This window comes from Diorhabda sublineata, chromosome 4, assembly GCF_026230105.1.
Source record: "Diorhabda sublineata isolate icDioSubl1.1 chromosome 4, icDioSubl1.1, whole genome shotgun sequence".
NCBI classification, from domain to species: Eukaryota; Metazoa; Arthropoda; class Insecta; order Coleoptera; family Chrysomelidae; genus Diorhabda; species Diorhabda sublineata.
In genome coordinates this window covers 16,356,327-16,383,800 of record NC_079477.1, presented here as the reverse complement: position 1 = coordinate 16,383,800, position 27,474 = coordinate 16,356,327, and the positions used below count along the sequence as shown (strand labels likewise).

The 27,474-nt window shown below is 29.5% G+C and overlaps 2 protein-coding genes across 10 annotated transcripts in view; one reads left to right on the top strand and one right to left on the bottom strand.

The window, feature by feature from the left end:
• LOC130442948 (transcriptional activator Myb) overlaps positions 1-9,713 on the bottom strand; it is a 97,059-nt gene extending 87,346 nt beyond the window's left edge. For 4 of the 9 annotated variants that reach the window (XM_056777359.1, XM_056777361.1, XM_056777358.1 and 1 more), the window contains exon 1: positions 9,483-9,671. In XM_056777359.1, the coding sequence (XP_056633337.1) occupies positions 9,483-9,514 (32 nt within the window). In that variant the 5' untranslated portion in view covers positions 9,515-9,671. Of the gene's footprint in view, positions 1-9,482 lie in introns of all 9 variants that reach the window. The other 5 variants (XM_056777364.1, XM_056777366.1, XM_056777360.1 and 2 more) reach the window with 4 other exon arrangements.
• Positions 9,714-10,625: 912 nt separating this feature from the next.
• Positions 10,626-16,079, top strand: LOC130442947 (ras-like protein 2). The gene is made up of 4 exons (XM_056777356.1): positions 10,626-10,928; positions 11,113-11,200; positions 11,958-12,145; positions 14,209-16,079. The coding sequence occupies exons 1-4, from the start codon at positions 10,818-10,820 to the stop codon at positions 14,428-14,430; spliced, it is 609 nt and encodes a 202-aa protein (XP_056633334.1). The 5' UTR covers positions 10,626-10,817; the 3' UTR covers positions 14,431-16,079.
• The last annotated feature ends 11,395 nt before the right edge of the window (positions 16,080-27,474 follow it).

The window sequence follows — 27,474 nt, the reverse complement described above, 5'->3', positions numbered from 1 at the left end:
TTAAAACCATATATTGCTCCTACTGTGAAAAATATCATTTCTCACGACACTTTGCCCATACCACATACATTTATTTATGAGGAAAATCAACAAACATCGTAGAAGAGTACTGTCTTCTTAAAATACATCGATACTTTAGAGCACTAATGTGCTAGATTCATTTAATAAATATAAATCGACAAGTTACAGAATGAGAAGTTTTAATGTAATATTTTTACAAAGGTTACAGACCATACAATTATTGAATATCAAAAGACATTGAGCTTTTTTACTAGAGTTATGGAAGTATTAAAACTTTACTTCGAGTTTTCCAAAAGAACTCCGAAACGGTCATTTGTGCTCTAAGGCGACAAAGCTGCCATTTTGTCTATAATCTGCAGATTATAGGAGTTTTCAAATTCTTAAGAGAGTTTTCATTAAATATCAGTCAGCATTATTTTAACAAGTCATAAATACCTATTCATAATAAATAATATGGATTCTGACATTAGTGACGATAAAACAAAGCCAGTTAATGAACAAAGTTGCAAAAGTAACTACAAATTTGATACCAGAAATATCAAGAAAAAAGTTTGATTTGACATACGAAAAATTTATGGATTTGAGAAAAGATACAAAAAAACTACTTCTGAAAGTGTATTTTTTATAAATTTTGAAGAGTTATCGAAAACTTTAAATACGTCTACACTTTGACCTCAATATGCAACGAAATAGTATACAAAAAAATAACATTGAAAAATTCATGTACCAACAATTACGTTCAGTTTTGAAAAGGAAGTCCTATATTACATCCCTAAAATATAAAATATATTGACAGCAGATTAATTGTAGAGATTTACTAAAGTATGTTTATTTAAAAAAGACTATAATTTATTTCACTTTTTTACCTTGAATTTGGTTATATTTTTGTATCTAGTGGACTTTTTAGTAGGTGAAAAGCCTTAGATGAAAATTCTCTTCTAAATTTTGCTAGATAAATATTAGTATTTTCAAAAAATTAAATTTGATTAAGAATGACTGGTACAGTAGATCGCGTGCTCATTTTACAATCAGGACGTCCGGATGCAAAACGGAATTTTTCAAGTAAAATTTTAATTCTACAATCTGATATTTTTAGTTGCAGCTTGGCTATTGGTGTAGCAGGGCATGTGGTCGAGAAGAAGGAAGTTAAAAAGCCATATAATTCAGATGATTTGAATTCGACTTTGCTGGTGAAATTAGATAACACGAAAACAAAAAAGCCAAGAACGTTCACTATAACAGTAGAATTATATAATATACGAGGATTGTTCAAAATATAAACTGCACTGGATGTTAGACTGGTCTGTTATGAAGCTTAAAGAATAGACTGGACCACGTCACTTCGCTTTTTAGTGTATTTACAGCCAAGAACGCGAAGGATTTATCAGTGTCTATTGCGTAACGCATCATTATTCGTTTTTTGGTAAAAGATAATGCAACATCCGCGGAAATTTATTGAAAATTCGGGAATGAGTGTCCCCCCCCAAGATTCAAGTGCATGAATGGTGGGGGGGGGGGAGAAGTAAAGGGCAAACTTGCCACATTCGCGGCGCCCAACGTAGGTAGTATTGAGCCAAAAACTCATGAACGGTTCGGTTCCCGAAACATTTCAGCCAGACGAGTGCCAAGACTTTAAATGTTTAATGTTTAAATGTGTTCGTTTTTTTTACATTTTTTACACATAATGGTGGAACCTCGATCAAGGTTAATCCTAAAGAATGGCACTTACTTAGACCCCCTACAACAGTCATTCAAAAAAAGTCCTCAAAAAATAATCAAGTCTATTATTTATTATTGAGTGAAACTTTATCTATTTTCAGTACCTCAATTTCTACGTCATATTACCATATCGTGCTACATACAGGACATCTAGACTGGTAGCGTGGTAATAATTTTTTCCCATTCTTTTCCATTTCTTGTCTTCGCCTTCCAGTTTCGAAGTGCCCTAGTCATCCTAGTCTTCTGGATCTCATAATTTTGCTAATTTATTGTTCATCATATGTCTTCTTCCTTAGTAATTTCTTCCCCCATAAACATAATTTGTTTTCCTCCGTTTTATTCAGTATCGTTTCGCTTGCATAAAGTACTGTTGGTCTGATCACTGTCTGATATAGGTGTAGCTTATTTTTTCAGGATATGTTCATGGAGATTAGTATTCTGTTCATTTTTCTTGCCTGTTTGCTTCCTCGAGTTGATCTTGCGTCTATGTTTTTCCCTCATCGCCATTATATTTGATAAGTGTTACAAGATAGACGTAAAACGTATTGATGCTATTTAGGTTAGCAAATTATGATGCGTAAACATTTTTATTGATACTTTTAAATAAAGGAAACCCAATCATTGGAACCAAATTCAAAATATTTTCATTTTTTTACGTCTCTCTACTTATTATTACATTGAGAACAAATTATTCAAAGAGCTTCGACAAATCTAGTAAGTAGTGGCCAAACAAATAATATGGATACTTTTAATATTGTTTCTACAATGATTATGACTTGTGAGTTAGAATCAGTGTTTAAACATGATAATTTCCATCGCTATATCAAGCGTTTAAAGATTTTCGCAAAAAAATAATACTCTTTCTTTTCACGTTTTTATGTATAAAGAAGTATTCTATAAAATAAATCAAAATTGAGAAAAAATTAGTTGTCTATGTCTACTATATTTTTATATTAAATTAAAATTCACCTCAAAATTCGAAAATATTCCTAAAAAAGCCAACTTCTTCTATTCATGGTCAAATAATGTAATAACAAGGAAGTGTCGGCTCGACTTCGATAATATTCCTATAACCTAACGCCAAGTTATGTCATTTCATTTCACCTTCAGCGAGGAAAAAGGTAATAGTGTTAGAGCGAGTTGGTTATATGTGTTATCGATCAAAACTACAGCGAGGACCATCTGCTAGAAGAGCGGATCCACACCTGCCATTACCCGCATGACCCCTCACACTAACATCACACATGTTTAAGTACTCTACCTTTCTTTTTCTAACATAACAGAAACCGTACACATACCAAAAGGGTGGTAACGAGTGTCTATTCTATTTACTATAAAAAAATGAGTATTCGAAAATAATAGAAATTACATATTTTTGATAATCTAGTAAATAGTAGATTAAATAAATATTTAAAATGTTAGTTTATGAGACTCACACTGACTAATGATGCAGTAAAAACATACTTTTCCCGCGTGTTCTCGAGAAATAGATAATCAAAATTATATTTTCTTCTTTTGAAACAAACTCTATTTGGATTCTGTTTACACTAGAACTACACCAACAACAAACTGTTCATCTTCAGGGCCTGAAGACTATAACTTGGTTATCGAAACGCACATCAGACAGTGTAAATGGGAGTGTTATGTATTGGTAGAGTAAACAGGGTGTTGTATAATTATCACCAATGGTTCCAGAAATTCCAAATGCATTGGTAATTATGCTTTTGTTCATATCTAAAGATTTTGTCAAGTATGAAGAAGCAGGTGAGGCCAAGTCCCACCTAGCACTATGGTTTGCCCAACCTAGACGAATTCGTAATGGTTACATTTGGTAAATTAAGAAAAAAACTAAAAATTTGGCACGGCAAAATTTCATGGTGCTCTAATTTCAAATGTTACGTATTTGGAATGATTGAATGGTTTATATAATAATTTCAGTACAAGTTTAAAAGACCTCCATAGAATTGGTTGGCCCAAGTAAAAAAAAAGTATTGTAAATAAGAGGGTTTTTAGGTACTATTTAGGTGCGTAAATTAAATATTAGGTGCATATAGTTTTTGAAAATTTCAACAGAAAGGTCTTCTAGATTTATATAACTTGACGATACCTATTTAAATAAAAGTAATTGTGTGCCTTTCGTTTCACATAGAAATTAAGTGCAAAAGATTCTTCTTAAAAAGTATTCCATATTCAAAATTTAACCATTAAAAATTCCTTGAATGATTTTTGTTTCGATGACCTCACTAGAAGTGATAGATCTTATGAAACTGACAACTACTTCACGTTTTTTCTTGACAATTATTCGGATGATTACTTCTTTTTTTGAAAATACTATTCGGGCTCATGCTTCGCGAATTTAACCGTCTAAAATATTTCATCACTGTCATAATATAGCACTGCACTGTTTATAGATTGAACAGAAGTAAAACATTACAGCCACTGTTCTCACATGGTACCGATTTCGCGCTCAGTTCGAAGGCAGCACTTCTGACATAAAAATAATTAAATCATGTCATTCTATTATTTCACAATGCATATTTATATCAAAAGGAGAAAAATAAACGTATAGAAGGCACTTCTAGCGAAAACTTTGAGAAAAAACAAACCAATTAGAACTAGTGATTTGACGAATATAACCTACAAATTCGAAATGGAATCCTGGTTAGTTGATTCTTTATGAGAAAATGATGACAGGTTACAGTGTACATGTGAATTTGTAATGGAAGTTTGTAAAAAAGGAGAGGCATTTTTCAGATTTTTTCATTAGAATAAAAATATTTTCAATAGCAAAATTAAACATCTAAAGGAAATTTTATTTACAAATATTACGACAAACCATAGACTGACTTAAAGACTACCTTTTTAAAAGTATTCCGTCATAAAATTTAATTTAAAAAAATTATTTTGAATTAAGAATATTTCAAACGACAAATAAACACTTCAAAAATAATAAAAAAATAAGTCGAAAAATATTAATTGAAAAGATGTATTGTTTAGGGGAGAATAATGTGTATTTTACGATTTTTGATTATTCGTCTTTTTTTTGTTATTAATATTCTGTTTTATACGGTGTATTTTAGTTTTTTTTTGTTTCAAGTATTACTTGAGAATAATTTATTAATATTATTTATATTTTTTCTTATACTAATTCTTGTCTTTGTTTTATATGTAATTATTATAATGTATATTTTCTTTTACTTTAATATATATATATATATATATATATATATATTAAATAATAAATAAATATTTAATAAATTTAATAAATATCATGTTGAGTTTGGACTCTACAGGCACCTGATTAGTTTGAATTAAAGACAAAGACATCAAATCAAGGTCATATTGAGACATTGTTTCTAATTTAAAACATCATGAGTTTTATAACAGATCGCTCTTTTATTCATTTATGAATAAATTGATCTTGTATAATATTAATTTTGTTATATAAATGAGTGGATAATTTAATGTGAAATTATAAGTACAAATAGTTCACAATATATTTTATTTTCAAAAACAGTGAGTATAATAACCGCAAATTTCATTATTTTCATTTAAATTATTTTTAGGTTAGAAAAGTTACTATCTATGTTTCTTTAAAGATAGGCGCACCCGTTTTTATAATATAATTTTTGATATGCAACATAAAAATGTCATTATAATATTCGAGATAAGATTGCCGATCCCTTCCATGAAATTAAAAAGTAAAAGTAAAAAAAGGAACAAAATATATATATATATATATATATATATATATATATATATATATATAATCCTTTGATTTTGAATGTTTCTTCCTTGTTTGTTAAAGATAAAAATATTTACCAACAAAACACTGTTATTTGATAAAATGGTAGAAACTACTACAGGAAATCGTGACGTAATCGGATCTTAAAATTAATCTTTATAGGTGAGATGTTTTCAAAACATTTTGTCGTGTAAGAAGTAAAGTTATGATCTTTATTGGCTTCGAACGTTATAGCATTTTGTTAACAAAAGAATTGAATGTATTCAATTGCTGGTCTTAGCTGGACAGTAGTTTTTTTATGTAAACATTAAGCACAAGAGGGTAAACACTATTACACTGGAGTGGTTCGAGTGGCGCCTGCCGTGTGGAGATACCTGTGAATATTGATCTTGAACTTATCTACGTTGTAGCGTTCGGAAAAGATTTGCTGATTACCCAAGCTTGCACGTCCCGATTAATTGACGTTCGTTAGGTCAGCGACTTTTTTTCTATGCTCTAAGCTGCTCAAATTTCTGGTTAACTCTTGATCGCCTATAAATAGAATCACGATCCTCTGTATTGAGTCAAGGTAGACTTGAGAGCCGAGTTCCAACGTGTAATGCTTCGAAGATGGGCGCATCTGGGCATTGTAGAGAATTAGAAGCTGTTGCGGAGTATATAGCTTTTTCGTTTTAAAGAGTACTTCAATTTTTTATGAAGCTAATTCGGCCACGTGACTATGTCAAGACATATTGTTTACAGCTTTAACATTCTACAGGTAAATGTCATAGTAAGAGTAATAAGTAAGTTGATAGAGTAAGCAAAAAACCCACCACCATTAGTGTGGAATTATATATTAAGTTTTCAAACGAATTCATTATCTTAGTCTATTAGGAACTGAATTGTTCAATCTAAATTCTGTGGATTTTAAAATTTTTTGACCTTATTCCATATGGAATATATTGAAAACTACCTTCCTAGTTTATAAAATAATTTAGAAATTGATGATACTCAGTATGTAACTTTAAAAGCAACCAATTTTATAGATATCCCATGCACGAATAAGCAAAATACTCAATTTTAGCACATTTTTACAAAAAAAAAAAATGTGCTATTACTTGCGTTTTGTTCGTCCGTCAGTGTGTAGAAGCGATATCTCCTTACAAGAAGCATGTAGCGCGATCAGGTTTTTTGCATCTTTTCTGTATAGCGTGCCGAAACCAAAGAAATTTTGGACATTATTGATGTACATAAAATCAAAGTAGTTATTGTAAATATCCAACTTTATTTTTTTAGTAGAAAACAGGATTCGAATAATTAAAACAATGAAGATAAGTATAAATACTTGCCACGGTAATTTGATACACACAATTGCCGCAGTTCTGACAATTTTAACATAAGATGAATACCAACTTGTTGGATAGCAACAATTGTTAGGAAAAAATTAACTAAATCAACCAAAACCAATCGACAATCAATAGACATTGAGCAACATCAAAGGACTATAAACGTCAATTCATGTCATTGGAAGTCATTTTTCATTTAAAAAACCATTTTTTATGAAAATTGGCAAGAAATGAGGACAAAATTATTAAATAGATGAAATTATTGATATTCTTCTTGTTCTATTTTTCTTAGAAACTTCGTTTTTCAAATTAAGATTTTTGTTAATATTTAATGATTGCTAACGGTAAAAAATACTCTTGCACCAAAAGTACGACGACATTTTTACTTGTACTGAAATTTAAAGCCAAGTCAATTTAAAAACCATTTGTGGATATCTTCATCTATTTGTGACAATTATTTCCTGCAGTTAAATATTCTCATTTATTCTATACTTATTCTAACTTCTTCTTCTCGTGCAGTTTTCTCATTGACCATGCCTTTAAATGCTTTCTCCGAGGCTGAAATTTGTCCATTCTCTTATGTTACGGAGCCAGGGTTTCTTCTTCCTACCAATGCCTTTCTTTCCTTACTTATTCTTTACTTATATTTAATTTGGTTTTCCTATTCTTATATCCAAATTCTATAAATAGAGCTTAACTATAGCTCCATTCATATTAAGTTTCTTTTTTTTATGATATCTGTGCATTAATCTTATTTAACTCTAATTCAATTCTTTCAATTTACTGCAGTTTCCTATGTGGTTTCCTTGAAACCAGCTTTTACCCCAAATAAATAAGTTTTTTCGAACTAGGCAGTAAAGTGAGACATTAATGCTTATTGGTTGACAAAAATCGGTAGTGAAAACGCTTTTTAGTGCCTAGGCACTGAATTAACTGAATTTTCATCCTCCCAATGTTCGGCAGCGGTCGATTACAGTCAACCTAACTTAACCTTTCAGAGAGGTTTATGCAGTCAAAATTAAACCTTAAACTAATAAATTTAATTCCTAGTTGAAAGACACTGAAATGGTACTTGTAATTCATGCAGAGAATTAAAATTAAAAAGTTCGCTAACTTTAAACTTTTAGTCTAATTCCTTAATTTTGTGAGGTTATGAGTACAGAATACGTCAGATCAGTCTGTATTGATGGTATTGTTCTGTTTACGACATCCTTTTTCTTTGGTTATGACAATATTGGTGTCTGAAAGTCAACCATGTTCTGTAGAGGAGCTTTACACATCTCTATGACGAAAATAAGTCATACAGGGAATTTCGATTGGTTTACCAGTAATTCATAATTATCCTAAATTGACTGCATAAACCAAAAATTTACCACCAAGAAAGTTTGGTTTAATGTTAATTTTTATTTAGTTTTAATTTTGGCTGCATAAACCAAGCGTAACATTACGAATAATGCAAACAGTTCTGTTACCATTAATTTAAATAAATGAAAATAAATAAGTAGATTTTAAAAAGATAATTATTCAGCTTTGTAACTAAACGCATAACTCATAACCTATTCTGCTCACCTCAATTCCAAATATTTTCGCAAGTATTTTCGAATTTAGGAGATTTGGAAAAAAACTATAATATATAACACGTCTCTAAAGTCTTTTTAGTCACTCGTCTGGTTAGTGGCAAAAAGTATGACTTTACTGCCGTAATACATAAATAACTATTAAATAAAGTTATTATTCTGGGTAGGTATATTAATTTGATTTTAATATTAAATCTGTGTTTGAGTAACAAATGCAATTATATTCTTTTACTATGGAAGCCAAACATTTATAGTAGGTATCACAAGTTTTCTTATTTGTCACGAAACTAATATAACCACAACCTATTTCGAATATTCCATTGTATAGAGAAATCAAATAATAATGTTAAGTAATATTAAAGAACTGGAAACAACTAATAAAATTTAATGTTTTTTTCTATCATTGGTGAAAAAACTTAATAAATTACAAATAGAATAAAGATATAGGGCATACGGGAAATAGTATTTATTCAAATGTAATGTTGTATCAATCTGTGTTCTAGCTATTTACAAATCCTACTAAAAAATATAGAAGCATGAAAAACTTCATTGTTAACAGATATTTTTGAAATAACTAGCTTACCTTCAACATTAGAAAATTATAGGATAATTTTAGTATAGATAAGTATAAAATATTTAATAAAGTATGAAAATACTTATCACACAGTAAATAGTTTTGTTGCTATATCTAATATGTTACTGTAAGATTAACATCAAATAATTCGTGTTAAGTATTGAAATACCTGATCTTTTTTCAGGTACGAAACTGTACGAAATTAATAAACAAGTTAGTGAATAATGCGATTTCAGCATTCAAGTGAATATATTTACTTTTTAATAAAAATTTAGGCGCCATTTTCACAAGTAATGAAAATATCTACAAACCCCCTACTTTCCCTATCAATTATACTATTTATTGATGATATAACTATTATTAGGACTTACTTAAACCTTTAGGAGATTAAGACAAATATTCAATCAAAAATTTAATAGGTCAATTGTAGCTATATTAAATATATCTTAATATAATCACGTAAACAACACAAGAATCAAAATATAGATTTATTTATACACAATGGTAGTTTTTTTACTTACATTTGGTTTGTGTTAATATAATAGTCTGCCATATCCACAAATGACCCCTAGGGGGCCAAACCACTCACAAAATACACACGCCGTTTTAAATGTTTGGAAAAATGTCTCTGTTATTCCCTCCAACCGAGATTACGACGACTTAAAAACTGACAATTGACAACCGCCTTGCCTTCTGCGTCCCTTTGAGGCGCTGTAATGTTATAGAGCTACAAGAACCATTTTTGTTTCACTGCCTGTTTCAGACATGCGCAAGTCAAATTAAAGAATAAACACATAGTCGTAGCTATGCGTAGATAGAAAGGAAAACTAAATTTATTATTACAATGTATCATTTTGAAAAAATTTCCTAGATATTTCTCACACTATTTTCGCTTATTTCACTTATTTATATGTTATTAATTCATAAAATATTTGCTACTAATTAATGAACTAATAAAAATCTTAGTGAGTTTGGTGATTCGAAATATTATTTTGGCAGAACTTTTAAATACACCGGAAGTTGATATTAAATTTATAATTTTAAACGAAACAACTCGTATACCTTAATTGTAAGACAATTTCATCTTCAATAAATCTTTTATCAACATTTAAATCATTTAGAGATAATTTGCTTCCTATATTTTCAAAAAATTAAGCAAATGAATTATGAAAAGACAAAATCTGTAGTTGAAAAGAAGAATGGAAAAAGATTTTTTTTTCATTTTGTTATAAAATCCAAGTTAATAATTTGGTATAAATTATACCCCGTTCAACAATTGAAACAAATAGTCACCTAGAATTTTATATCTGCTTACTAATAATGCAAATAATACAGCCCCTAAATGATTTTTATGTCTAAATAATCATATTTAGCACGCTTATGAATAAATACAATTCTAAAAATACGTCATTGCCAAGCTTCTAATAGTTAAAGAGATATATTTTGACCTAAAAGTAGTTGAACGTGAAAAGCAAATACTCTGTGAAATAAAGTGATTTTTTCATAAAAAGCTTCGAATGAATACAAGCATAATTTAAACTAGTCCCTTTGAAATATTTTTAATGCATGATATGGCAACATCGTTGGCATTTTGACAATTAAAAGGTCTACCAATAGCACATTTTTAAAATGTATTGAATAAAGAAAATCCAGTTCGGTTTCAGATAATGAAACGAGAGAGCAAATATTGTTTGGTTACTAACGATCTCATTACTTATGGTGGCTGTACTGCAAATCGTGTTTATTACTAACTTCAGTTGTAGGTGGAACTAGTATATCTCTTAGTTATATTTACGTACCCAAATTGCACAACTTTCTTTTCAATCAGTAGTAAACTATTTATTTCATATATAACAATGTCAAAAATGATCGACAGAGACCGATTTCCTAATTATCAAACTTATAAATTAGTAATAGTCGGTGGTGGAGGTGTAGGAAAATCTGCTATAACTCTGCAGTTTATCCAGGTACACTGTGATATTTTGTAATTTACAATCTGTTCATTTCCTAAAGTTATTTAGACTTATCAGAAAAATAATTGTTATTTAGTAAATTCACTTTTTTCTAACATTACTTCACATAAATCCTTGAGTTAGTTGATAATAGCCTTGTGTTATTGCCTACACAAAAAGATCTATTTTATCATTTCAGAGTTATTTTGTAACAGACTATGATCCTACTATTGAAGATTCTTATACAAAGCAATGTGTCATAGATGATATACCAGCCAAACTTGACAGTGAGTAAATCCTATTTTATCAGCTGTAGAATTTAATGAAAAAAAGTAATACAAAAAAATAATGTAAATAAATATTTCTATCTGGTTTATTAGTGAATTAATTATGAATTATTTTGAATGTTACCTATACATATGAAATAGAATATGTGCTCCAATTTATATGCTAAATCTCTTAATTCATTTTAATAGAATTTTTACCTATTTATTAATTTACTGATTAATTAGTAATATTAAATAATAGAGATAATTATCATGCGGTACCCTAGGTATAGTGAGAGAAATATTTCAGAAATCGTTAGTTATATGGTGTTCAAATAACTTTATTCCCATTCAATGACAATTACTAAATATTTTTACTAAAATTGAAGTACACACCACATATATATCTATGTTATTGCATAATTAAGGTTGTGCTATTTCAATAATTTGAGTAAATTTGTCATTTTTTAATAAATTCTCAATAAACATTCATTTTTGGGAATAGAGTTCAAGATTATCATCATCAGAGACTGAAGGTAATGTTTACAATAACTTGGTAACAGGGTTTAGTAAGAGTTTAATTTGGTTTTTTGATTGCAAATAATTACCTACCTAGCTATGTGTACTGCAATATTAAGTACATAGTAAACGTCCTTTTTTTCATTCACTCCATCATTTGAAGAACAACTATTAGGCCAGTTAAACGAGTTTCTGTTGAAGAACTTTAGTAGAATGTTGAAAGTTTTTTTTTATTGTTTTAAAATTGCATTTATTCTAGTTTTGGATACTGCGGGTCAAGAGGAATTTAGTGCAATGAGGGAACAGTACATGAGATCGGGAGAGGGATTTTTACTCGTATTTTCAGTGACCGAAAGATCTAGTTTTGATGAAATTTTCAAATTTCATAAGCAGATATTACGAGTTAAAGATAGAGATGAATTTCCTATGCTTATGGTGGGCAATAAGGTAAGTTACACTTTTTAATTACCAATAAAATTTATATAAAATTGTATTATTTGTGAAAAACTGCTGCAATTTTTTTATGATAACCCAAGAAGATTCCCTAGGTAGCTTTGCTGAAGATACCAAAATAATCAAGATTAAGATATCTTGATCATGTAATCAAGGGAATCTTTTCTAGTTCAAATGAGTTAATTGTTTCTTATATTTCCCGGTCAAAGATTGTAAGCTTGGCAAATAGATTGTTTAGCTTCTAAAATAACTTTCCATAGAAATCCATTGACATTACAATAAAAATCTAATAATATACTTTTTAGTCAAAGATAAATATGGTCAGGAGTGAAACTTGGCTGATATTTGGCCCACCGTTTTATATTACTACATGAAAGCTGAAAGTAATTAAGCGATATGCATACATACAAATATTAAAACGTCCATTAGGACTGTTAAAGTTAATTGTAACATCTTTTGTCTTGTGGAACGATGGATCAGAAACAAATAGCAAGTTTGGATTATTAATAGATAAATTGTACAGTGTGATAAAGTACTCATTCTATCCAATCAATTTTAAGAAAAATGTAAAAGTTTATTCCAGCCACTATAAAACATATGATCTGTGTGGATCATTGAATGTATTGAAATCCAACCTACCACCTGGAACAATGTTTGAACTCTTAGAGACTTTTTTGTCGGAGAGGCCACTCAGGGGGCTTCTTGTCATTTTTATTGAATAGTGTCTGATTAGACTGAAACCTCCAGAGCTCTTGTGCACTTTGCAGAGGAATCCGCTTTCACATTTCATTCCACCAAGAGCTGTCTTTTTTTATGTGGTTATATCTATCCAACTCTTTCTTCTATTTCCTTATAGTTTATATCACTCTGTATTTATTTTTCCATCATTGTTTATTCCGTACTAAGTTACCCATTATGTTTGTTTGGTTAAGAGGTCTGCCTTCTTCCCACCCATTTATATCTGTACACCTTGGACATTGAAAAAAAACAACATCTTTGACCTGATATGACTTGAGTCTTCCCCATGTGCTCTATTCAGCCAGGTTTCTGGATTTGGTAAGAGTTACCAGCCATCATGGCATCTTGACTTTAGTTGTGCCTGTATATTCTTCTGGAGCTATCCTTTTTAGGATTTTTCATGTGCTTTAGCAAGAAGATCTACCAGTGGTACGCCTGCTATAACTTCTGCGACTTCTGTTAGGATAGGTCAATATGCACTGGCAATTCATACGTCCCTGTAGTCTATTTAAGTGTTGCGATACATTTTTGAGTACCATAAGGGCGAGGTTTATAGAATTTGGGAGTGTACAACTGTTGCTTGCGTTGGCTCCTCTCACATTTGGCATCATCTTAGTTAGTGCAGAAGTCATAGGATCTAACTTCAGTGTAGTTGACCTTAAATATCTAGAATGGTGTAATATTATATTAATAGCCGACAACAGGCTTTGGATGTTGCAAAAGTCATAATGATAAAACATATATCTATGAAAACTGTTTGAAAAGCATAAAAAGATATAATTTGCAAAGAAAATTGTGGCTATGTAAATGTATTTATTAGTATGTTACTTCACAATGTCATGTTATTAGCACTGAGATACAAATAACCTTTTATTTAGTCATAAATCATTATCATAAATTTGTGATTATGTTTTAAAGGAAAGGTAACATAGGATTTTAGTTCTTCTTGGAATGTAGAATGTCGTTTTTGGGCAAACTAAAATTGTGGAAGACAATTTTTCGCTAAATTATAGGGATTATATTACATCCTACATAAATATACTACTAGTAAGCATAGTACTAAAATTTGTTACTAAATTTCTAAATTCTACTCAAAATTAGCCAAGAATATTATTTTTTAAGTATATAACTTACAATATATCAAAATACTTCTGTGACTCAGATTACAAATTCTAATTTTTAATGAAAACAACCTTTCAGTTTACAGAACATGTTTTTGTTAAAAATTTCTTCTCAACACATAAAATATGTAGTTGTATGGAGATCATTTACATTTCTGTATTTCTATATTATTAAAAAAAACTGTATTGTTTTTATAGGTCGATCTTGAACACCAAAGGGTTGTTTGGCAGGAAGAAGCCCAACAACTTGCTAGACAACTAAAAATTCCTTATATCGAATGTAGTGCGAAAATGCGAATGAATGTCGATAATGCTTTTTACGAATTAGTAAGAGTAGTTAGAAAATTTCAGTTATCAGAACGACCACCTTTAAAACCAAATTACATTAAGCGAAATAAAAAGAAGTGTTGCCTCATTTAATTGCATCACTATATTTAATTTTGTCATCACATTTTAAATTTGATTTTATACAAGGATTACAATTTTCATCACAATTTTATAGGAGACATAGGCAAAAAGTCAAAAAACATACCAAAACATGTTTGTTTTAGAATAAGTGATTTTATTTTGTAGGTCAGTCAAAATATTTATTTCTTTATGAAATAAAGTTTTTTGAAATTTTGGCAGTAAATTATAGAATGTATATAAACTACAAAATACCAATATGCCTATCAATATTGATTGGCAATATAAGCAATTACTCACTTAGTTTGTTATCATACAACTGAGTTATTGTAATTATGGTTAGTTCCAAATCATATTTTATTTACTACTATTTAAAGTTATGATTGTATGTGATAATTGGAGAAAGAATGATTAAGAAATACCATGGGAGTAGATTTCTCACATATTATTCGGGAATCAAAATAGTTGTAGATAAAATATTTTATGTGCATGATATATTGTATTACATTGCCAAGTTTATTGATTGATCTTGTAACTGCAATACTGGATGGTTTAAATAATACTACATTTTCCTTAATCAAATCAAATATTTATTAAAAAATTCATTTTTGGAAATTAGTTAAATCTTTTTAGCAATCTGTTATTTTTAATGTCAGACGTAGTTTTCTTCTTTTTAATGAAGTTGACATTGAATTAATTGAATTGAATGCCGTGGTTTGATAGCAATAAATTGGCTGCTTTACATTTGAACTAAAAACTTATGCATATTATTTTTTTTTAATATGAAAACGATATCAATAATTATTTATCAGTACTGATTACATATTTGTCCTAAAATAGAAATATCAAACTGGTAATAGATAAACTTATGAAGAAATTAAGTCATAGTCTAAGTCATTGATTCACTACATATAAAGGGCCGATGGTCGAAAATATGTTTTTAAAAAAATTTATTAAACACAAAATTACAATAATTTTATAGAGTTGAATGAACAAAGTTAATTTCACAAGTGAATTAGCTATAATTCCTTCATTGAATGAACTAAATTCATTAAAAAGTTATTTACAACATTCCTATTTATAATAAAATAAATGCTGATATTTGATCCTATTGCATTTTATTTAAAGAATCTTCTGGAATTTTCTCCATGTAACTAGTGATTAGTATTTTGATTAATATATTGAAAGTGCATCAACTTTGTTTGATATTTTCATTATTTCTATCTTTTGTATGTTTATCTGCAGTCCATATTGTTTCATTTCATTACTCCACTTCTGTATTCTATTTTGTAGCTCTTCTTTTGGGTTAGCGAATATTAGTAGGTCATCCTCATATATTAGTTCGTTATTGTAGATTGGTCTCAATATGTTGTACCCTATGTGTCTTTCTTACCTTCTTTGTTCACTTCTTTAGCAATTACATCCATGACTATAAGAAAATAGAACAGGCTTAGAACGCCTCCTTGTCTCACTCCTCTATAAGCTACAAAACTAACTTGTCGTATTCCCGCCATCTCTCACAACATTACAAGCCACATACTGATAAAATAATCATTTAGTGCAAATAATAAATTAGATATAATGAGTTTACCGACATATAGAATATTTATCGTGGTCTACATATGTGCATGGTACTCTAATGTTCAGAAACTATATATATATATATATATATATATATATATATATATATATATATATATATATATATATATATATATATTAATTCCAAAACGGTACTTACTTAGAAAATATGCCATATATATATATATATATATATATATATATATATATATATATATATATATATATGGCATATTTTTTAAGTAAGTACCGTTTTGGAATTAAAAAAAGAAGTGCAAAAATATTTTTACATGAAAGCCTGTACCTTCATCTACTTTTCTACATAATTTCCGTGAATATTGAGGCACTTGTCATAACGTGGCATCAGTTTTTGGCTACCCTTCTCATAAAATTCTGCCACCTGACTTGTTAGCCACTGTATCTCAACTGTTTTGACTTCGTTATCGTCTTGAAGACGCTGACCGCCCAGGTGTTTCTTCAAGTGCAGGAACAAATGGTAGTCGCTGGGCGCCAGATCAGGACTGTAGGGAGGATGATCTAGAGTTTCCCATTGAAAAGATTTGATGAGATGGGGACGGGCATTATCATGCAGCAAAACGATACCCTTACTAAACTTGCCACGTCTTTTGTTCTGGATTGCACGACGCAGTTTGTTCAATGTCTCACAATAAGACGCTGCATTGATTGTCTCATTACGAGGCCGAAACTCCACTAGCAATACTCCTTTTCTGTCCCAACAAACTGTGCACATGATTTCCGGGAAGAAATTGTCGCCATTCCATGGATTGTTGTTTCGATTCTGGTGTGACGTAGGCCACCCTTGTTTCGTCACCAGTAACAATTTGGTCTAAAAAATCTTCCCTTTATAGTGGTACCGCTCAAGGAAAGTCAATATACTGCCTAAACGTTGGGTTTTGTGCAAATCCGTCAACGTTTTTGGAACCCAACGTGAACACAATTTCCGGTATTTCAAGTTCTTGGTCACAATGCGATACAAAACGCTACGAGAATATTGAGGAAAATAGTTGCACAATGATGAAATTGTAAAGCGTCTGTTTTCTCTCACCTTTTCGTCCACTTTCTGCACCAAATCTTCATTAACGGCCATCTTTAAATGCTCTCACCCATTTCCTTACCATTCTATCACTCATAATGTTTTGTCCGTAAACTTCACAGATCTCACGATGAATATCGATCGGTTTTACGCCTTTAGCACTAAGATATCGTATAACAGACAATCGGCGCGACTCACGATTGTCGGGGGCATCTTAAACACTCAGTAAACAACGTACACAATGAAGAATCAGACTATAATGGCGGACCTTGGGGTTGCGGCGGCGGAATCGCAAAACGGTACTCACTTAAAAATATGCCTCTAATAAATTCTAGTCAAATTTATTTGGTATAATAGATAAGTACTTTGTCGTTATTAATTGTTATTTTTTACAATAAATATTCATTATTAAGGGAAGGAAGTGAAGTTGGCAAGTTTATGCTGTTTAAAATCACTTGTAGATAATGGTTAAAACTGGCATATAGCGGAAACTCAGAAAATGGTATAAAAGTAATTACTGACATATAGTACATAATAGATAGGAAAACACTGCAATGTTAACCAATATAAAATTTATTCACAATATTATTAATATTTAAAATTTCTTAGGAAGAGAAGTTAATTTCTTTTTTCTCTCTCACTGATTCTATCAGAAGCTTGCTGATGCTTATTACTAATAGCATAATTACACTTTTAATGATGATATTTTTTCTATAGATCTTTGCCACTATTACATATAACTACTTTATATTATTTTAATCTTTGTGACTAAAAATTCACATATAGGGTCCACCTACCACTTTACTAGAATTCACAATCTATAACATGAGTGGATAGAAAAAACTGTAAATAAACTTTTTGTACAAATCTCAAAATGGCTGCAGTGGTAGCTAGAACTAAATAGCTCACCTGAGTGCTAACATGAACATAGTTACTGCGAGTGATAATTTAAAAATCAACTAACCAATCTTGGTGTGTCAGTACTTATCGTTAATTTTATGTACATTAAAATACTTCCAAATAAGGTACTTGCATTTGTTAAAAAGTATTTATTTTTTGTTTATATCATAAGTTCTTGATATGAAATAATGTCAGAAAGTAAAATATTTAATCAAAAGTGAAAAAATAATATCTAAATATTTAATTGAAAATCGCAAAAATTTCAATTTTTTAACTACATAAGAAAACGATTCTCATTGGTATAATAAAAGTTTATGAACTATCCATACAATTTTTTTCTCAAACCATGCAAGGATCCTATTATGAACAAGTCCCATATAAAGTTTCTAATATAGATTGAAATTTATACTTTGAAAATAGATTCGTATTACCTTTCCTGAACTGACATCATTAGAAAGTTAAAATAAAAAAATTGGGTTCCCATGTTTTTACTACATAAAATTTCACGAATGTTCTCATGTCAATAATAGTTACATGGAAGCCATTCATTAAAATACTCTAGCCTTCTATCATAAAATAACAGTAAAATGGAATTAAACGCGTTTATATTGGTTTCATTTTCTATTATTAGCAAATTGATATTAGTATTACAGCCTTGTGAAAAATATGTTATAGTAAGATGACCTAGTCCTATAAAAATTTTCAAACTAGACTACAACTTTTATTCCATCCAGTAGTGAAGGTATTTTGGAGCGTAATAAATGTTTATGCTCGTGTTGTATATAGTTTACTGCTTTAATACGAAATTTGTATTGTAGAATTATTTTATGTTCTTATTTTTTAATCTAATAATATAGAACATTGTTGGCAGCTACAACATACATAAAGTTTAAATTAATTGTTGATAATCATATCCATGTACTAAATTCTCAATATCCTGCTTTGAAAATAATTCAACCAATACAAACAATAAAGTTTATGATTTTCAATTATCTATTGTCTTCACTTATAATAATAAAACTGCTATTCTGTAATTTTTTGGAAAAATCTAGTGCAATAGATAAAAAACGTTTCAAATGAGCGATATATTTTTTTATTTTATTAATGAATGTATTTGCAAGAAATTCTCAATTTCCTAGGATGTTTTTTTGTGTAAATCTTCAAGGGCAGTACACGCTTCTATTTAAACAGAAACTGAAATGATTAAGGAACATTTTTGTCAGTTTTGTGACTAAATTTTGAGTTTTTGTTTTTTTTTGTTGTTAACATGTCGATAATAGGTTACACTTCATTAATTACAAGCATGCCGATTTATTGTACATATAAATAAATATAATAAAAATATAAAAATTGTAAAAAGCATCAATTTTATTTTTATATAAATTATATTTTTCTAGATGTTAGGCTATTGCTATCATTAAAATATAGAAAAGACTATATGTGCATCACTTGAATTTTTCTGATCTGATGTCTTGTGAGTTCATATATGTAGGTTTTGCCGGGGTGTATAAAAAATTGTGTCATAAAATTTATTTTAGTTCTCCAGTCAATCCTACTGTTGAACCAAGTATATTTTTGTATTATTTAGTATATGTATAAATTATAAAAAAAGGGAAACGGTTTGATCTATTTTAATAGATTAGTTTATACATGTTTCAAACTTAACTTAAAGTAGGTTAAATCATTTCCCTAATAAAAATTTATTTCTATTGTAATTGTAGATCTCGACAAAAATTTAAACATCTGTTACTATCAATATATAGATAGTATATCGCATTTTGCTAATCTTTAAGTATGGAATAATCTAAAATTAAATTCTATTTATAAGGTGGTTCAAAATTATGTTCACCTATTCTACAATTGATGTAAAACTGAAATAATATTAGAATTGGATTCTGACGAACGCTCATCAATTTTGGCATTGTGCTCAAGCCCCCTGGAGAACAATTCCTGAGTTGGAGTACAGGTTATGGAGAAACCCACTTAGAGGGCTAAGCAAAGAAGCCTACATATATCTTTCTCCTTGATTTCATTATAATGTTTTCTCCCACGTCCCTTTCCAGGATATCTTCTCGAATACCACAGAAGGTGAGCGCAGTTGAATAATATGTGGAGTGAAGTTTCTTCTCCACCATTGTATCTTGGACATTGAGTATCTTTCATGATCCCATAGCCTTGAGGTGTTTTGCTGTATACAGTGGCCATCGACTCGATCATTCTTAACTGATTTTTTTCTAATTGAATGTGACTGTTCCCCAGTAACTTAAATGGGCTTTGATGTGTCGCATGCCAGTGGTTTTCAACGACATATTCAGAAACCTCTTTTGTCCATTAGACTTTTGATTAAACCATCAGGCACAGAAATTGAGGAGACTGACAGTGTACTCCTGACAGCACTTTTCGCTAATTCTTCTCTCCTTTTATTTCCCTGGACACCAGAATGCCCTAGGATCCACACAAGCTTCACACAGTTATGTCTAGACAGCTTCTTAAATACAGTTTTGTACCACCCTAGAGGTGATAATCACCGCCTTGAGTGATCAAAACTAGTCGGCTGTCGCAACAGGTACAGATGTATTTGTTCCTATAGTACTGGTTGATTATGTATTCAAAAGAGGCTGAAATTGTGTATATCTCTGTTGCTTTCAGTGGTGTATCAAAAGGTCCCTTTTGGGTTTGTGGTTTTATTTAAAAGAATCAGACATACTATGATATCAATACGTACACCCACACTTAAATAACCATTGACATCTAATTGATAGGAAAGACATTGTTTCACTATAAATTTTCAAAATGTCTTTCTGTTCAGTACATAATCTTTTGTATTTGGAGGAGTATTTTTTTGTACCCTAATTCCTCCAACTCAAATATCACACGAAATCATCAACAATCACCAACAAAGCCAGTTTCTCTCTAAGAAATTGTATACATACCGCTAGACAAAATCTTCATGCCACCAATCCACTCCTTACGTGCTCACCTATTGATATGGGAAACTTTCGACCGTTTATCCAACCATAAAGCCATTGGCTATCCAATTCGAACACGTGATTCATCGGCAGAAATTCACGCATGGGAATGGCAAATTTTTTATTTGAGTCAATGACATTGACTGCTATTTTGTTAAAATATGTGCATTGTCTAACAGTTATGTCAATCTTAATTATATATTTTTAAATATTTTTACATATTCATGAGTTTTCAACCAATGCAAAACATACATATTCGATATGAATCATATTTCGTTCTAAAAATTGAACTTTCCCTGATAAAGAACACTTCCCAAAAGCTTGGATTTATAGTTTAATAAAGAGTTCTTATTTTCCAAATATGCTGCAATCCTCAATATATTGATTTTTTTAAATATCATCCATCGTTCTTCGGTCCATTTTAATTTTGTATGGTTTTTATTAAGACATAAAATTTGATAAATATGTGAAAAATGTCCATACTTAAGTTTAGACAAAACGTTCAAGTGACAAGATATGGCTAAATAGATTACAAATAAAGTTTTTATAAATAATTATAATTTTGTTACAATTATCTGATTAAAGGAACATCACTCAATTAGGCTCTACATTTAGTGCAAATTAATTATTTTTGGTGGCTTTTATTGTATCTATAAAGATGATTATCGAGGGTGGTGGCAATAAAATACCAAATTGTACTCTACACTTTAATATTTTATCACCACAATAATCATCTCTATTATGAAGTTAAGTTGATCAAGATTTACTTGTAATGTACGTTTTGTTGTCAGATTGTGGCAATAAAGACTCTTTTTAATATATATTTCGAGCTTTTTAATACTTGAGTATTTATCACCAGGGAATTAATTATTCCAGAATTAATGGTTGAAAATCAATATTCAAATATATAAGTATTCAAAAGCTCAGATAAAAAATACACTTTGCTGTTTGATTGTCACAATCTCATAACTAAAACGATCGTTAAATTAAGAGATTTCGTTTATCAAAATATAATGACAAAGACCGAAATAAGTCGAAACGTCAATTTTTACTTGTTTTAATTCAAAAGAGACCTACAATCAAGACGATTTATCAAAAAAAAACATATAAAAAGTCTTGAGAATTGAAAATTTATGTTTTGGTTGGTAAATCGTCTTGATTTGGCTCTGTAAATTGAATTATTAAATTACTTCTCACATTTCTTCCTAATTTTGCTCTTCATCAAAATATGATGAAGATTAAGTTCAAAGCTGGAGTTTTTGGTGATATTTATAAACGACACACCTTTTTCTACGGCAACACAAACACTCACAGTTACTCTATCTGGTCAGATAGAAGGTCAGACAGTTTATTTATGAGTGCTGGTGCCTAGACAATAAACTGTTCAAAAAGAAAGGTTCGACCTCATATATGCACATCATTATGAAAATGGTCTATATTTTTTGTTACGCGATATTTAATGAATTGCATTTTAATAAATTTAATAGTTAGTTATCTAACAAGTGTGTAAAGTACCCTTTTTCGAGTCGAAAAAACACCTTCAGATACAGAAGTTTAATGTAAACTTTTATTATAAATATATCAAGATTAGAACAAATTAATAAAATAACAGATGAATTAGTATTATTAAATTTGACAACTCTTCTTTTCGGCATGTATAAATGCCTATTACTACCTAAGTAGAAAAATGAAAAGTGGCATCAGCACGGACCTCCCATATATGAGCTTCGTACTCTAGCCACTACACTACGGAGATCTTAATAGTACTAATACATTTTATACGCACTACTACTTAAAGTATGTGTTTTACGCACTAGTGCGTAAAGTAAAGTTTAACACACTCGACAGTGTGTCTAAAGTACATACTTTTCGCACGGTAGTAGAAAGAAATATTTTTACATTATGGGATATTTTAATTTATAATTTTCTTAGTTTTGATTAATGGAAATTTATTATGAAATAAAATTTTGTGTGGATTTCAAATGAAAATGTTTTTTAATCTTGAATTGAATTAGACCACTTTCAAAATTAACTGAATGCCCTAACTGATGAATTAATTTATGTACATTTATTAATTATTATTTTTATCATTTCGAGTTTTTAAGATTCTTAAAATCTTCCTAGAAAACTAAAGGGATGTATGGTAGTAAAGACATAATATCTTTATGTTTTTCTTCCATTATTGGTCTAGTGGGGGTGTATAAAGGAAGTAATTTAATATAAAGGTGAAAGATCCAGAACGTGGAATTTCGAATCATCTAAACAAGTTTTGTAGAACATTTTATGAGGTTTATTTTTCAAGAATCTCATCCTTTGAATTTTTAACTCTTCTTGTTAATGATTCTTTTAGAGATTTCGTTGGAATAAAATCTGGTGCGATATTCATTTTATCAAAAATGTATTTCTTCTTATCCCCTTTTCTATGAATTTATAATAATGCAGAGGTTTGCATTATTAATTTGCTTTTTTTAATTTTAATTTCTGTCAACTCAATATCACGGTCATTCAGTTGAAAGGAAATACCTGATACCAAAAATTGTGGTCTACTATTTCAATATTATTATTTGATGTCTGAGCAATGTTCATCCATGTCAATGCTACTTTAATGTTACGATTTTGGCACCTCTTGATTCTGTAGTTTAATCCCATGCATTCATCTTGACATTGTCATCATGGAAGTTTTGGAAACCTAAATACGCACATATTTCACTTATAATTGACTAACGAAGTCGACAGTTTAGGATACGGGATTGCTTTTTGTAAGTTGAATTCAGTATTAAATATTTTCCTGTAAATCCACATTTTAACAAAGGATTCATTATTTTTCTCACATTTCTCTACATACAGGTTATATATTTTACGAATATCTAAATCAGGACAAATATTTTCAACCAGGAGTGTATGTTCTCGTATTGTTTTTATCTTAATTTCATCTGTTTTTTTGCGGAGATACATTCAGCTTCCAACGACGATAGGTTCCAGGTGTTTTAACATTTGGAGCACGAGGTGTCTAAAAAAATTCCGGCAAACAAATACTTTTGACTTATTACTCTTTCACAGAAAATACATAATAATGTTTATTTGTCAGAAAAATTACAAATTATTTCAATGTTCAATAATAAATATTCATTCATTTTTATCTTACAATAATTTAAAGTATAAAGAGAACAATGAAAAGGAAAGAAAACGTTGTTGGCCCATTGACTTTTAGGAATATTTTAACTTTACTATAACTTTTCAACACTCAATAATACAAAATCTAATCATGTAGCTGCATTTACTCATAGGTCTTTAAAAAGTTTTGGGCCGCCTTTGTTTCATTGATCGTTGATGAACTGTATTACATAGATATAGATTTTGGGTTTCAAAATCTTTCAGTTTCCAAAAATTAGCAAAATTATTTTCTTTCATTGTATCCTACGCGATCTAAACATTCTTTTGATTAAATGCAATCTTTATTCTAAAATATTTTGGCACTAACAAGTTTCGATTTTTTTGTTGTATATTCTTCGCCATTATTTATCTTAATTATTCTGATATTTTGTGCGTAACTATCTTCATTTCTTGTACGTTTTCTTTTCTATTTGCACCATTTATATTGTTTTACCTTGCACCATTTCTGGGGTTTCTAAATTTACAATAAACTCTTGGTACGGTTCCTCTGAAGATGTCAATTGTCTTATTCTTATCCATTTTCCATTCAAATAATAATTAACTTAATAAGTAAGTTGTTATTAACTTACCTGAACCGCTATCTGTTGACAAAGTGGTAAAATATAAAAATTATTTGCCGCCAATAATTAGTTCTGACGAGCACAACTGAATTATATTGTTAGGTGAACCGAAATGAATAGGGTACTTGCATTTTTTAAAAAGTATTTATATTTTTGTTTATTTTATAAGTTCCTGAAATAATGTCAGAAAATAAAATTTTTAATTAAAAGTGATGAAAAACGAGGTTATTGTTGCAGGCAACGTAGCATATGCTGTTATAATACAGTTTTTATTAATTAGTTATGTATACATGAAATACTTTTCTATATATAAGAATAAAGTTAATAAACCTTTTAGGTTAAGCTCATACATTATTACATAATCACGTTAAAAATTAAGAGCAGAATAAACTTAATTACTATAAAATATTAAAATAAGTTAAATTTGAATCTTACCTACATTAAAATGATCCTGGCAACAAAAATAATTTCGTGTTTTGGTCATGGTCTTTTTATACCCTGGTACAAAACACGATTTATATACCATTTTTCTAATGAACCAAAGCTCAATAATAACGCTTATTTTAGAATAACCGAGAGAATAACTGTCGTATTTACTTTATAGCATATGTTATGTTTATTTTATACCTATGATGTAACGCAATATGCCGGCCTTATTAAAAAGTTTAAACTACCTATAAAATTTTTGTATTTTCAATAATTTTTTTCTCTATAAATATTGATCAAAGAATTAAAAAATATATATAATAAAAATTGTAAATAAACGATTTTTTCTCAAATAATATAAATACTCTATTGTTATTATTATTCGATTGTCATTTTTTATCGGCTTATTATGTAGTTTAGAAATCCGTTAAACAGGGCGCCACACGCCATTTCAAAGTTGTATTTATATAATTTTTTTACTTAGACCACCTTCATAATTAACATTACTAAATGAACTCCGTATAACGTTGAAATTACTACCGCTATCTGAAGGTTCATTTTTGACAATATCGTAATAATTACATTGAATAAATTTATCAGTAGGTGATAAATTCATTTTTGTTTTAAACCTTGACTTTGATCACTTTCATAATTATGGGCACATATATATCATCAATTTTATTTATAATCTTTTGCTATTGTTTAGATTATTGTCTCCTTATTAAAGTAAAAGGTTGGAATTTGTCCACTTACGAAATGTTTAGCCACTGCCATTTTCAATTTATTTTTGTGTTGAATTAATCTGTGTTATAACCATTAATATTTTAATAATATAAAAATTTGTCGTCAATTATTAATCTTAGTCTAGTAAGTAATTGATAACATGAAATTATGGATTTGATAGTTCCTTTTAGATTATATTATATCAACTGAAATTAGAGGTTGTGAATAAAAGCTGTTTCATTAATAGTTAGTGGCCTAAAGTATTTTTTAGTATGAAAAATATATTTGAAAATATGAAGTAAACAGGTTCGAGTTATTATATTTCATTATTCATGCTTTTCCTAACGATTAATGTATTTTGTTGATTTAGTATTCACTATATATGACAGTCTCTAGAGTTTTGTGAAACTCATTGGCGTAAGATACAGTAGATTGTTTTTGAAAGTCGTTTTGGCTATACATCCACTCAGCACCTATACATAGAAGATATTTTGTACAAGACTCTACAACTTATCGTTCTGCTTCCAAAATACATCCTCACAAAGAATGCAATTTTTTGGGATTTTTCAGTCCTAGGTGTTAGAACAACTCTTTCAAGGTACTAAACCCGGTGTTACATAGGTCTGTGAAACCCCATTTTCCAAATTTTAATATTTCCTTTGGTTTAAAATTTTCCAATATTTTACACTTTATATACTTGAGGAAATCAAAACAACATAAAAAAATACTTTATCAAAAATTTTATAAAAAAAACTAAATAAAAGAACCATGTGCATTTTTTCCTGCTGAAAAACACATTTTTTATAAAAATCTGTTGAACAAAAATAAAAATTCTAGCTCTAAAAAATGTTTAAAAAACAAAAGTCTAACAACAAGGGAGCAAAAAGAAAATTCATAAATATATTTGAGAGTTACATGCAAGTCATTACTCCTTGTCTGAATTAACACAATTTTCAGACCTCAGTACTGCATGCTACACGCATAATTATGAGTGGCAGCGTCCACAGGAGTATTTGGTTTTGCGATCTAGACTTCTTGGGCATACCTTCCTATAACCTTTGAAACCATGGCCGGTTCAACTTCATCGTTATTTTTGCCGAAATTTTCAATTTTCTGACGAATATTTCCGAGTAATCTCTGATTATTCTTCCTATCATTAATCTGTCCTTGGATCAGTTGTAGGCCCAACATTTTGATAAAAATCCTCCTCAAAAGTTTGTAATATTGATTCTTTTCTCTATATATCACAAGAGCATTAATAGTAATTAATTTCTTTGTCCGGGTTATTGTTAGGCGTTTGATCTTTCATTGTTATATCCTGCTCAGAAACGGTGCCGGAGATGGATTCACTTTCAGAAATCAAATCAATGCCATTTTCGTTTCTTGAAACCACACGTCATCATCAGTTTCTGTCTCAGCCCATAACGCCAGGAGCTTTTTCTGTTCCTCCTCGTAAGACCTGATGACATGATCTGTATTTCTGAAGAAAATATTTTATTAACTTTTTGGTATCATTTAACATAACTTAAATAAATAAAAAAACTTACTTTATGATAAATACTTCACTTTGCTACGTAGAACTCGAAATAAATAAAAAAATAATACTTCACAACATCAGTTACATGAATACATAGATGAGGTTTTTAATACACCCCAGAACGTTTCAACGGCG